The sequence below is a fragment of the Grammomys surdaster genome, unplaced genomic scaffold, assembly GCF_004785775.1.
Source record: "Grammomys surdaster isolate TR1022 unplaced genomic scaffold, NIH_TR_1.0 100, whole genome shotgun sequence".
Taxonomy (NCBI): Eukaryota; Metazoa; Chordata; class Mammalia; order Rodentia; family Muridae; genus Grammomys; species Grammomys surdaster.
In genome coordinates, this window is record NW_021604579.1 from 5,031,937 (window position 1) to 5,045,789 (window position 13,853).

The following is a 13,853-nucleotide window of genomic DNA, read 5'->3' on the forward strand; positions in this document are numbered from 1 at the left end:
ATTTCTTTTTCTTTCTTTTTTTTTTTTTAAGATTTTATTTATTTATTTTCTATATGTGAGTACACTGTAGCTGTCTTCAGACACACCAAAGAGGGCATCAGATCCCATTATAGATGGTTGTGAGCCACCATGTAGTTGCTGGGAATTGAACTCAGGACCTCTGGAAGAGCAGACAGTGCTCTTAACCACTGAGCCATCTCTCTAGCCCTTTTGTTTTGTTTTTTGAGATGGGGACTTAACAGTTAATAGTTGATACTTTTGTGGAACTCACCTGGCTTTGAACTCCTGCCATTCCTCATGCCTGATTTCTCTTTCTTTCCCTTTGAGTTTCTCTGTCCTTCCTTTTAGGCAGGTTTTAAACTCCATTTTTCATTCTCTTGCCTCAGCCTACCAAGTTCTGGGCCACACCAAGCTTTGTTCCAATGATCGTGTTCTCGAAATGAATATAACGTGTGAGTCTTAGTGTCCTTAGTGATTATCTTGTAGCCTACTTAGTTTCCCTTGTTAAATAATAAGAGTAGTGCTCAAGAAGCATTCTTGAGCTTGTTGAGGTCTGCTCCATATAAGAAAGTAAACAGATCTGGGTACATCATTCCAGTTGAGACAAGGAAGCCTTAGGGTAGGGCTAACCATGTAGCAGGCTGTGAATTTGATGCTGGAATCACTATTGATGTTGTAACATTAATTGAGGCTTGGGTCTTGCTGATGTCACCTGGCATAGTACTAGAAATAGGTGGAATTCTTCAGAAGAATTGGAGGTAATGTCCTGGGTCTTTAGAATGTCAGTGCTTGCTATTGGGTTAATTTATTTTATCTTTCTTTTCAGGTGGATGGGAAGATGGTCCCCAGAGATGCTGGACACCCTCTGTATCCCTTTAAAGACCCATACTGAGACCCATAGTTTCTCAGCTTCCCTTTCAGTTCTCCTGCTAAAACATTGCCTGCTACTCCCCAGAAAGAAGGAATCAATAAAGCCATTGAAGTGTATACACTGTGTATTTGACTTACTACTTGTCTGGTTAGGGGTGAGGTAGAAGTTGTCCTCAGGGACAACATAGACCTAGGGCTGCTAGTGACTTGCCGTTACTTTTTTTTTTTTGAGAAGCTGTACATGCTTCTTTAGCACTCTACAAAAATGCCAACTTCTAATTTACAACTTCTAATTGATATACTGGTACTTACTGAAGTTTGAAAAGCAAAACTGTATCTTTAATTTTTACCATTCCCTTGCCCTAGCCAGTGCCTAAGTTTAAAAATAGGAAGAACAAGCTTCCTTCCCACCCCTCAGTGTATTATTAAATGTTAAGGATCTCAGCTTGCAGAATTATGAAAGACCTGAGTGGGTTGTTTTTTTTTTTTCCTTTTGGGTACTATAGTGAGTGTGCATATGCCATCTGAATGAGGCAGGTATCAGGTCCAAAGCCTGTCACCTAAAGCCTTCACCTAAAATGATAAAGATCACTAGAGGTCACTAGTAGATTTTAGGAAGGATTTTGGTTTTAAACTGCCTTTAAACTCTATCTATATGCTTCCAAGTTAAAGTATTTATCTTTATTCACTGATATAAATTTATGAGTTCATGTGGATAAGCATAGTGCTAGTCCCTGAGGATAAAGTACAACTAAGATATGCAGGTCCCTGTAGTCTACTTGAGACAGACTTAAGTAATTGTATAATTAGTTTAATTATAGTTGGAAGATGTGCATCGTAAGAAGTTTACTTAGTTTAATTAGTTGAGATCTTAAGGATGAATAGAGAGATTAATTAGTTAAGGAGGTAAGAGTGGGAATGAACCGGTTCCAAATTAGACAGTTTGGGGGAAGGAAAGCTTAGCGATTGGAGGGTTTTGGAAAAACAAAGATGTGACAGAAACTAAAAGTTAGTACAGTGGTGTGGATGGAGGTTAAGAATGATGCCAAATTGGTAGGAGCCTGGTAATAAAGGGCTCGGCTGATTTAAGGCTGTTCTAGACAGGCCGGGAATGTAGCTGAGTTCGTATAGTGCTTACCTAGCAAGTTTGAATCCTGGAGTTTGATCTTCAGCATTAAATAAAGTTAGTATGTGAATGAAAACCTGCAATCCCAGGGAGGTGGAGGCAGGAGGATCAGAAGTTCTTGGTTATTTGTAGCTAAGTAAGTCAAGTTTGAGACTAGCCTGAGATTCCCGAAGACCTCTCCAAAATAATGAGGCTGTCAAGATGCTCAATGAGGGCCAGAAAGACACTTGAGCAGCTAAGAGCACATTCATTGCAGAGGTCTGGAATTTGATTCCCCCGATTCAGGCAGCTCACAATTAGCTGTAAGTTCAGATCCTGGGCAATATGATAGCTCTAGCCTCTGTGGCCACCTATACTTACATGTATATGCACACAGATATATACATGTAATTAAAAAATAATAGATTCCAAAGGATGGCTCAGTAAATAAAGGTGTCTGCTACATCCTGAGTTTGATCTTCAGAACTATTAAGATGGAAGGAGAAAACTATCCCCACAGAGTTGTCCTCTGACACGTGCCTTTTGCACACAAGCACATTTATGCCAGGGGACACATGCCTTTAATCCCAGCATTTGGAGGCAGAGGCAGGCAGATCGCTGTTAGTTCAAGGCCAGCCTGGTCTGAGAAACCTTGTCTCAAGAAACCAAATCAACCAAACAAAAACTTCATTCACACCAGGGCTATTTGTTTGCTTGTTTGTTTTTCGTTTTTTGTTTTTGTTTGTTTTTTTCGAGACAGGGTTTCTCTGTCTATCTCTGGTTGTCCTGGAACTCACTCTGTAGACCAGGCTGGCCTCAAACTCAGAAATCCACCTGCCTCTGCCTCTGCCTCTCAAGTGCTGGGATTAAAGGCATGTGCCACCACTACCCAGCTATTTGTTTGTTTTTCAAGACAGGGTTTCTCTGTGTAGCATTGGCCATCTTCGATCTCTGGAGACCCGGCTGGCCTCAAACTCAGGGATCCACCTGCCTCTGCCTGCTAAGTGCTGGGATTAAAGTTGTGTGCTGCTTCTGCTTGGCCTAAGAAAGTTGAACCCAGATGTATATTAAAGGAAAGCAACATGAAGAAACAGGACAACACATTTCTTAGTTACTGTTGTATTGTTGTGAAGAGACACCACCAAAGCAACTTATAAAAGAAAGCCTTTAATTGGGAGCTAGCTGACAGTTTTAGAGGGTGAGTCCAAGACCCTCATGGTGGGAGTATGGCAGCAGGCAAGCATAGAGCTGGAGCAGTAGTTAAGAAGTTACATCTTATCAGCAAATTGAAGGCAGAGAGATGATGAGGCTGGGCTTGGTTTGGACTTTGAAACCTCAAAGCCCACTTCTAGTGACCCATCCTCCAAGACCATACCCCAAATCCTTTCCAAAACAGTCCCCCCACCTAAAAACTAAACATTTAAATATATGAGTCTTTGGGGGCATTCTCATTCAAAACACCACACCATGTGCATTACTCTGCTGTGCTCAAATGCCTGATGAAAATAAGATGTTGGGGTGACCTTTTTTGTGCAACTGTGTAAAGATTGTCTTTGTATTATTCAGATGCTGACTTCTGTACCAGCAGAGATCTGAGTACAGAAGACTTTGGTATTATTTTTATAAAGCATCACCTGTCTCAGTGTTTTGTAAACATCGTCTCCATCATCTTCTAATTGGTTTAGTAAAAAGCTGCCCTTATAGCAGTACAGGAGAAGATAGTAGGACATCCAACAGAGATAGGAACTCTGGGACAGGATCAGGTACAGGAGACTTGCCAACCAGACACAGAGGAAGAAGAAGTAGGTGTCAGGGCTGAGGAGAGTTAACGGGCCTCATGGCAGAACATAGATTAGAATAAATGGGTTAATTTAAGTTATATGGGCTAGTTGGGAACAAACATAAGCTAAGGCCTAAAGCTTTCATAGTAATACAAAGCCTCTGTGTCGTTATTCCAGTTGGGGTGTCCAGACAGTTCAGCAATAAGAAGGGATGTATTTTGGGGACATAGTCCATTGTAGCAGGGAAGACATGGTGGCAGGCATGGTGATGAGAAAATGAGGGAACTTGCTCACATCTGAAAGATTAGGCAGTGCTAATCAGACATCAAATGGAACTTACTATAGACCTCAAGGTCCTCCCCAGTGACCCACTTCCTCAATGAGGCACCACTTCCTAAAGATCCGAGAATCAACCCAGCACCTACAGCTAGGAACCAAGTGTTCAAACAGAAGACTGGGAATTGTCTTAGATTCTATTACTGTCATAAAACATGATGACCCAAAGCAACTTTGGAAGGAGAGGCTTTATTTAAGCTTTATTTAACTCTCTGGTCACACTCCATTGCTGAAGGAAGTCTGGGCCAGAATTCAAGATAGAAACCTAGAACCAGGAAATGACCCAGAGGCCATGGAGGAGCAAGGCTTACTAACTTCTCTTCATGGCTTGCTCAGGCCAGGACAACCTACCAAGGGGTGGCATCACTCACAATGGGCTGTACCAATATCAATTACTAATTAACAAAATGTCCTACAAGCTTGCCTATAAGCAAATCTTATGGGAGCATTTTTAAAGAAGATTGAAAGTCCTCTTCCCCAGTGACTCTAGGCTTAGATTTTTCTAAACCTACTTCATTTAGGGTTCTGGAACACTTCAACCTCCCTCCTAACCCACAGACCAGAGTTAGGTGAAAAAGAGGTTTATAGTAAAAGGGGGTTGTGGGCCTGTTTAATAGTAGTTCTTTAGGGTGATTCCACTCTTGATAGGATACCAGCACTTTAGTCCAATAGCAAACATGAATTAGAAGCTGGATCTCGATCCAGCAGAAATCGCAAGACTTCCAAATCTGCACGAGTCAGTGGAAGCAGCAAGAATCAACTGAAGTACCATGAGAAGTTCTTAGGCACATTTTTCTCTACGAAGTGAAGACCATTTAAGCATTGCATGGCCACTGAAGGCCAGTGAAGCTTTGCAAGGCTTAGCAATGCATGAGGTCCTTCCACTGTCTATGGGGTTCTTACTTATACTCTTTCCAAACATCACATGCACTCTCAAGCATCTGCTCCAACAAACCATCACATGCCCTTTCATATGTCTGCTTCAGCAAAACATCCTTGCTAGTGTCTATTTTAACAAAACATTCTCTTACAAGACGACTTCTAGAAAAACATCACGTAATGCAACTGATTTTCCAAAGAAGCCAGAAATTTGTCCTTCACTCTAGCTTGTGTCAAATTGACATAGAGCTACTCAGCACAGGAACATTTTACATCTAAACCATAACACAATCTATGAAACAAATAAAGCGGCCTGCAAAAGAACTCTATTGACCTAGAAAGTGGAACGAATTTCTCTTTCAGCCACTTCATCTCCCTCTCTCTTGACAGAGCCTCACTATATATCCCTGGCTAACCTGGATCTCACTATGTAGACCAGCCTGGCCTTGAACTCAGAGTCCCCCTGCCTTGCCACCTGAGTGCTGGGATTAAGGGTTCCAGTGTGGCAAGGAACCAATCTTAAACCAGGCATGATGGATGCCCACCCCTTGGGAGGCTGAAGAGGAAGATTCCCTGAGTCTAGCTTGGGTTCCTATGTCTTTCTCTACACTCTTTTTACTCCTCCAATTCATTTCTGTGACTACACCAGCACTGCTTTGTTTTTCTTTGGGGTGGGGTAGATCCTAAAACTAGGATCTGAGCAGGCAATACAAGTATTTTACCACTGAGCTACTCCTCCATTCCTAGGTTGTGGGTCTAAATGATTCTACAACTTCCTCTTGTATTAAGGAATTAAAACAAAGCAATTCAGGGCAGAGGTGGAGCTCAATGGTAAGATGATGTGGAGGTCGGAGGACAATTCTTGGCTGTTCCCCCTTGACATTTCATAGGATCAAGTGATTAAATTCAGGTCCTCTGTCCTGATTAGCCATTTTATCAACTCTCTCAATCAATATCTATCTATCTATCTATCTATCTATCTGTCTGTCTGTCTGTCTGTCTGTCTATCTATCCATCCATCCATCCATCCATCCATCCATCTATCCATCCATCCATCTATCTTTCTATCTGAGATGAGGTTTCACTACAGGAGCCATTCTGAACTTGATATGTGGATCATGATGGCTAAAACTTCCAGAGATAGGATTGTCTCTACCTCCTCAGTACTGGAATTAAAGGCACCCCCCCCCAATTTCTTATCAGTATACCACTCATAGGGGTTGGAGAGATAGATAGCTCATCGGTTAAGGACACTGACTGCTCTTCCAGAGGTCCTGAATTCAATTCCCAGCAATCACATGATGGTTCACAACCATCTGTAATGGGTTCTGATGCACTCTTCTGGTGTGTCTGAAGACAGCTACAGTGTACTCATATACATAAAATAAATAATTTCTTCAATATACCACTCATAGGATTTAAGATATATCCTAATGACTTCATTTGAAGTGGGAATTTAATGGTTCTTTGGAGAGTCAGTTGTGTTGGATGGTGTTTTACTGGGACAAATATGTGAAGGAGTGTGATCCTAAAGTGGACACAAGTGAAAGACTAAGACAGACTGGTGAAGGAACATTTGGCTGAAGCAGACACAGGAGAAAGGATGATCTGCTAAAGCAAGCACGTGAAAGGACACGTGATGGATTCTTTGCTAATGACACACATGCATTGGTCCACCTTACACTGCAGTGTAGCTGAGCTCCATTTGTCAGGACTCCATAGAAAGAAACAACTTCTGGTGTTGTGTTGCAGTTTCTTGCCAATTCTGCAGACTTCTGCTGATTAGCAGAGTGATGTCAGCTGAGACAGATGCACATGCACAGGCTGAGGCAAGACCCTTGGTGGACATGTGACATTTGGAGGGATATAAATAGAACTCAATGGACAGTGATGAAGGCAGAGCTAGGCTTGCTTATAGAGTTAGCTGTGCAACACTTGTTGGTCTTTCATCTTTGTTGATATTTCCTTCACTGAGAGGCACAGCTGAGAGGTTCTCCAGGTGTTCCTGCTGGTCCCTCTTGTTGGCTAAGTGTGTGGAGGCTGAGGCCTGGCTGTGTCTGCTAGGTAGTGCCACCACTGCTGACTCATGTTTGCTATCCTGATTCTACCTAACTGAACTGCTGGTGTATCTGTGAAGTGTTTGTGAGTGGACTGAGCTGCCACTGCGAACCTGTGAACTGAACTGCTGATTTCCAGACAACACAGATGGGAGTTTCTCCAAAGAACCTTTCTAAACAGGTCCACTTCCCCATATCCTTTCTTCTCCACTACCTCTGGTGGATAGTGGGCTAAAAGGGAGGTTAAAGTGTTTAAGAACCATCATTAAAAATAGTTTTTTTTTTAAAGATTTATTTATTTTACTTATGAGTACACTGTAGCTGTCTTCAGACACACCAGAAGAGGGCATCGAATCTCATTACGGATGGTTGTGAGCCACCATGTGGTTGCTGGGATTTGAACTCAGGACCTCTGGAAGAGCAGTCAGTGCTCTTAACCGCTGAGCCATCTCTCCAGCCCAAAAGTAAGTTTTGAAAAAAAATTAAAGTTATACTTTGTCTTAGCTTTTTTCCTTTTTTTTTTAAAAAAGATAAGATCTAACTCTATCTTACACTGGCTGTGTTAGATCCTGTCTCAAAAACCCCAGAAAAATTGGGTATGGCAATACACAGATATAATCCTAACACTTGGGAGGTGGAGGTAGAAGGATCAGGAATTCAAGATCATCCTTGGCTACATAAAGCTGTAAGCTAGGCTCAGCTATTTGAGACCATTTCAAAAAACAAACAAAAGGCATGGTGGCAAATACCTTTAATACCAGTGCTCAGGAGGTAGAGGCAGAGGCAGAGGGATCACTGAGTTTAAGGCCAGACTGATCAATATAGCAAGTTCCAGGTGAGCCAGGGCTATTTCTCATTTTCCCCACCTCCCAATAAAAGCCCCAACAACAATAAAACAAAACTTATTTTGGGATTTGAGGGCATGGTTAGGTTACAGAATTACTAAAACAAAACAAAAATGCAAGGCATGCTAGTACATTACTTTAATTACAGCAGAGGAAGGTGGATTTCTGAATTCAAGGCCAGCCAAAGCTGCAGAGTGAGACTCTGTCTCAAACAAAACAGTTTTTAAGAAAGGGAGCTAGAAAGTTGATTCAGTTTTGAACAGAACTTGCTCTTGTGAAGATCTGGGTTTGAGTCCCAGCACCCACATATTGGCTCACAACTATCTGTAACTCCTGTCTGAGGGGATCTGACACCTTTCTCTCCTTCATGGACATCAGGCATGGGCATACTATGTAGGTGAAACACTCATATACATAAAATCAGTCAGTTTGAGGCTGGAGAGATGGCTCAGTGGTTAAGTGCACTGACTGCTCTTCCAGAGGTCCTGAGGTCAATTCCCAGCAACCACATGGTGGCTCACAACTGATGTCCTCTTCTAGTGTGTTTAATGTGTCTGAAGACAATTACAGTGTACTCATTTATATAAAATAAATACATCTTTAAGAAAGATAATTAAATGTTTTTTGTTTCATTTTTGTTGTTCATTTGTTTGTTTTTGAGACAGCATTTCTCTGTGTAGCCCTAGCTGTCTTGGGAATTTGTTCTTTAGACTAGGCTGGCCTTTAACTCTGTGATCCTCCTGCCTCCCAAATGCTAGGATTAAAGGCATGTGCCACCATTGCCCTGTCTTAATCTTTTGCTAAGTTCTTGACTCAAATATCTCACCTTGCTTAACATTAACAAACAAACAAATCTCAAAGGAAAGGTAAAGATCTGACAGTTAACTAAAACATGTAACACTAGTTGCTGGAAAGGTGGGTCATCAGTTAAGAACACTTGTAACTCTTCCCGATGGCTGGAGTTTGGCTCCTAGCACTGATATCTGGAGGGTCACAGCTACCAGTAATCCTAGCTCCAGGGGAAACAATTTCTCTTACCTCTGTTTCAATGCACTCACAATCACAAATCTATATTTGTATACATAATCTAAAAGATCAAAGGTATTTTTTTTGAGACAAGCTCTAACTATGAAGCCTTGGCTGTCCTGGAATTTCCTATATAAATCTGGCTGCCTCAACAGCCTCTGCCTTTGGAGTTCTGAAACAGGTGTTTGTGAGTATACCTGGACTTTTAAACAACTTGTTACTATGATTGTTCGTTTTTTCAAAACAGGGTTTCTCTGTGTATCCTTGGCTGTCCTGGACCTACCTCTGTAAAGCATGCTGGGTTCGACACTCAGGGAGACCTATGCCTCCTGAGTGCTGAGATTAAAGCTGTGTGCTAAGGCTGGAGAGATGGCCCATCCGTTAAAGAGCACTGGCTATTCTTGGAGAGGACACACAAGACAGATCAGAAACTATATATAATTCCTGTTCCAAGGGATCAGACACCCTCACACAGACATACATGCAGGCAAGACACCAATGAACATAAAATTCAAATAAATAAATAAATTATAGAGGTGTGTGCCACCATGCCCCACAAAAGTTATTTTTAAAAAGAATCCACTTATTTCTATTCATTTTTAGATTTTTTTTCATTTTGTGTGAATAAGTGCTTTACCCATATCTATGTCTGTGTACCACATGCATGCCTGGTGCCTAACAAAGTGGTGAGCCTCCTTGTGGGTGCTGGGAATTGAAACAGGGTCCTTTGAAAGAAAAACAAGCGTTCTTAACCTCCGAGCTAACTTTCTAGCCACATTTACTTTTATTTAATATGTATGAGTGTTTACTTGCATACATGTGTTCCATGTGTGTGCCTAGTGCCTCTGGAGGTCAGAGGAAGGCATTGATTGAAAGTCCTGGAAGTGGAGTTACAAATGATTGTAAAACAAGCTGTGTGTGGTGGTGCTCACCTGTAATCCCAGCTCTTGCAATCATAGGCAGGCAGATCTCTGTGGGTTAGGTCAGTCGGTCTAAACAGTAAGTTTCAGGCTAGCCAAGGATATACTGTGAATCCCTTCTAATATATATGAAAGAAAAAATAGACAGCTAAAATGTTTAAAGTGTTTTAAGTACAGGATTTAGGTCAACAACTTGGACATGAGTAGAGTAAGATGAAGGCATCAACTGATTGGATCAATCAAAGGGGGTGGATCTAAACACCAGCATCCCTTTGAGGGTGTTTGAGTTTTGAATCAAGCGCGATACTTTTATCTGTAGCCAATCCTAGAGCAGCATCTTCTTTCGTCAGTAGTTGCCGAGGCCCAGAGCCACGCGTCTCTCTGGTCAGTTCTAGCCGTTGCTGCTGTACTCGTGCCCAGCTCTTGCGTTTCCATCCGTTAAGACTGAGAGGGCATAGGGAAGACCTGTCACCTTCTCGGGTATCCCCGACAGAAAGAAACCCTCGGGACTACTTTTTCACAGTCGCAGAGACTCACTGGCTCCACTTAATTGTGGAATCTCTAGGCTGGCTCCCATTCAGAAGTTTTTGCTTCTAACACGACTAGCCACAGAAGCAGGAAGTTGTTTGATTTTTGTTTTCTTTTTCCTTCCTATCTTACTTTCTTTTTTCTTTTTTAAGGAAAAAACGGGCCAGGACGGGAAGTTATCCAAACGGGAAGGGATACGGGGCTGTGTCCTTGTGACAGAAAAAGTGTTGAGTCCTGGCCCTTTAAACCTGAGGGGGGAGGATCCGGAAGTGGATGGGCGGGGCAAGGCGGCACTGGTATATAAGAGGGCCTCAACCGCGCGGGGTCTCCAATCTGCCATTTTCTCTGCCCGAGTAAGTCTTCACTGTCTGGAATTCTCTCGTTTTCTTCGCAGGCAGTATTCTGCCCACTGGCCCACCACCTCAGGGGAACGATGGCCACAGAGTCTACAGCCACTGCTGCCATCGCCGCGGAGCTGGTTTCCGCTGACAAGTAAGCGGGACTGTGGCGAGCTTGAGGCACTGGCCAGTCCTCAGGGAGAGCTGGTGGAGGACTTGGCTTCGCGGGCGGGATGGCCTGGTGGGAGGGACAGCTGCCCTCCCCTAAACAGCTGCAGGCGTTCGGAGAGGGTTGGTCTGTGGAGAAGCCCCACTTGCGAAGAGCTGGCGCACTAGCGGTAACGGCGGGTGCCTGGCGCCCCCTGCCCGGCTTTTCACGGCCGCCATCTTGCCGGGGGCAGCGGTAGTTGTCTCCATCGCCGGCCCCTTTTCTTCCACCCCCGGCCCGAGGTAGCCGGTAGGTAGGCGGGCCCCGGCTCCAGTCGGTTCTTCAGCTCCTACTGTCCGCGCACTCCTAGGGTGCGCCTCTGTAGAGAGTCGGTAGACGAACCTAGAAATTGGCCAACAGATTTGGCGCCAAAAAAAAAAAAAAAAAAAAAAAAACCCACCCGCGGATGAAGGCTTGGAACAGGGGACTCGGGTGGGTGGGGCCTCTCAGAGGGCGGGGTTTTGCATGCGGGCCGTCGTAGTTTTGGCTCTTCGGAGTGGGCGGGGCCTTTAGGAGGCGGGAAAACTCCATTGTTTGGAGTTGAAGCTGCTTTTGCAGGAGCAGTGGTGCGCAGCGAATTATATTCTATACTCCTACTAGGTTTACAGTAATCTGAGGGTGGTTACCGGACTGAAGCTTTGTAACTTTCAACCTTTGCGGAGAAGTGTCGTGGTTCTTTAGGTTTTCTGTATATGGGTCGGAGATTTTGTTCCTTCAAGAGACGACAGTTAACTTGTGTAGCTCTTCTGTAAAGGCTGTATAGAGCTTTCAGTCTAAGTGTTTACTTATACATGAGTTTGCCAAGCAAAAGGACCCCAAAGAAAGAATAACTGATTTGAGAGTTTTAAAGTGCTAATCAAGCATGAACTATTTCCTATAGTGCACAGAAACATCTATCAGTTCGAGGAAAGAAGTATTACAGCAGGTTCGACTTTCCAATCCCTTGCCTTTTTTAGGTGCTTGATATTTTTTTCTGTCCCTTGAGCATTTCGAAGTTTTGCCTTGGGTAAAGGTGCCTGTGAGATATTTGAGTGATTTTTTTTTTTCTATATAGGTTGAAATGTTTTAGTTGACATTTCACTCAGTCAGTTTACCCTATCACCTTTTGGTTCTTTTCCTAGTGTGTTCTTGAAAATCAGTGATTCTCAAACAACTCAACCATTTGGGAAGTGCAGTTTTAGTTTCAGATTCCACTTTCTTACTTCCTCTTCATTGATTTTTTTTTTTATTTAAGGCCAGATTAGATTAAGTTTGGGAATTCTGTAGATATTATAACAGAAAGAATTTCCTTTTATGGTGCTTTCTGAACAGCTGTTTGTATTACATTGGGGATCCTTTTCCTTCCAGTACTTTACTGTTTGAGAGTGCTTGCTTGCCTAGCATATCTTGGGTTAGATCTTCAGCTTTTTTTTTCCCAGACAGTATTTCTCTTTGTAGCCCTGGCTGCCTTGGAACTCAGAAGAGTTTCTGACTGCCTTGGCCTCCTGAATGCTGAGATTAAAGGAATGTATCACCACCACCCAGCCTACAGCTTTTTTTTTAAATGACTATATAAACAAACTTTACAGAAAATTTTATGTATTCATTTGTGTTCAATTAAACTTTGACTATTGGAGTAATTCCCAGCTTCCTGAATGGATATTTAAAGAAAATTACATGCCTACTTATAAAAAATCCACACAACACACTTTTGTTTTTGTTTTGGAGGGTTTCTCTATATCTTGGCTGTCCTGAAGTTCACTATGTAGACCAGGGAGAAATGGAACTCAAAAGATCTACTTGCCTCTGCCTCCCAAATGCTGGGATTAAAGGTGTGCAGCACCATGTCTAGCCTTCAGACTCATTTTTTAAAAATTGTTGTATCATAAGTTATATATTAAAACTCAGTGAACGATTTTATGTATTGGGCATGTCTGTGTGTATGTATATGAATGTTTTACCTACAGTATATATATGTGTATCATATTTATGCCTGGTCTCTGAGGAAGACAGAAGAGGATTTAAAATCCCTTGGTGGTTATTTTTCCAAGACAGTTTCTTTGTGTAACTCTGTCTTTGAACTCATTCTCAGATCAGCTTGCCTCCAACTACCAAGTGCTAGGATTAAAGTTGTGCCACCCAAGTAATTTCTCAGTCGCATGACAACAGTGTGAAGTAGTTTTAAATATTTCTACAGGTAATAAAAATCAAGATTTGAATCGATAAATTTTCAAATTAAGTTGATATTTTGAGTTAAATCCTATTTACTTGAATTTTCATTTCCTCATTTTCCATGAAAAACCTTACCTGGCAGGAAATTGTATATTTAATGAGTTTGAGATAAAAGTGAGGACACCATGCTTAGTAGAGGTATTTAGAGGTTTTTTGTTGTTGTTGTTGTTTTTGTTTTTTTTGATGATACTATGGGATTAACCTAGGACCTGTATGCTTCTGTCACTGGGAATCATAATCCCAGTCACAGTGTGTTTAAGGTGAGTGGAAGAAAGTGAGTTGAATTTTGACTTTACAGTTTGGGAGTTGTAGCTCAGCAGAGTGATTGCCTAACATGCATGATCTTGGGTTAGATCTCCAATATTGTGTTTAAAAAAAAAAAGGACTGGTAGTATACATCTGTAATCCCAGCATGTAGGAGGTTGGTGCAGGGAATCCAAATATCAGGTTTATTTTTTATCACATGCTGGCTTTGAGACCAGCCTGATAAACCCTTTCTTATTTTTATTATTATTTATTATTATTGTTGTTGTTGTTGGGCATAGTGGTACACACCTTTAATCCTCAGGTGGCTATCTATGAGGCCAGCCAGAACTATGTAGAGAGTTCTTATCTCAAAAAACCAAAATAGCAACAACAAAAAATGAATAAGTTTGTATGTCTGCGCACCACACACATGCTGGTGTTCTCGGAGGCAATAGGCTTTGAATCCCCAGGAATGAAGTAAAAGATGGTATGTGCTGGGAATT

The 13,853-nt window shown here is 42.2% G+C and overlaps 2 protein-coding genes across 4 annotated transcripts in view; both read left to right on the top strand.

Moving 5' to 3' along the window:
• Positions 1–987, top strand: part of Akr1a1 (aldo-keto reductase family 1 member A1) — a 34,297-nt gene extending 33,310 nt beyond the window's left edge. For both annotated transcript variants that reach the window (XM_028788097.1, XM_028788088.1), the window contains exon 9: positions 827–987. In XM_028788097.1, coding sequence (XP_028643930.1) covers positions 827–892 — 66 coding nt within the window. In that variant the 3' untranslated portion in view covers positions 893–987. The remainder of the gene's footprint in view (positions 1–826) is intronic.
• Positions 988–10,619: 9,632 nt separating this feature from the next.
• Nasp (nuclear autoantigenic sperm protein) overlaps positions 10,620–13,853 on the top strand; it is a 29,460-nt gene continuing 26,226 nt past the window's right edge. Inside the window, exon 1 of one of the 2 annotated variants that reach the window (XM_028784934.1) lies at positions 10,620–10,839. In XM_028784934.1, coding sequence (XP_028640767.1) covers positions 10,781–10,839 — 59 coding nt within the window. In that variant the 5' untranslated portion in view covers positions 10,620–10,780. The remainder of the gene's footprint in view (positions 10,840–13,853) is intronic. The other variant, XM_028784942.1, reaches the window with a different exon arrangement.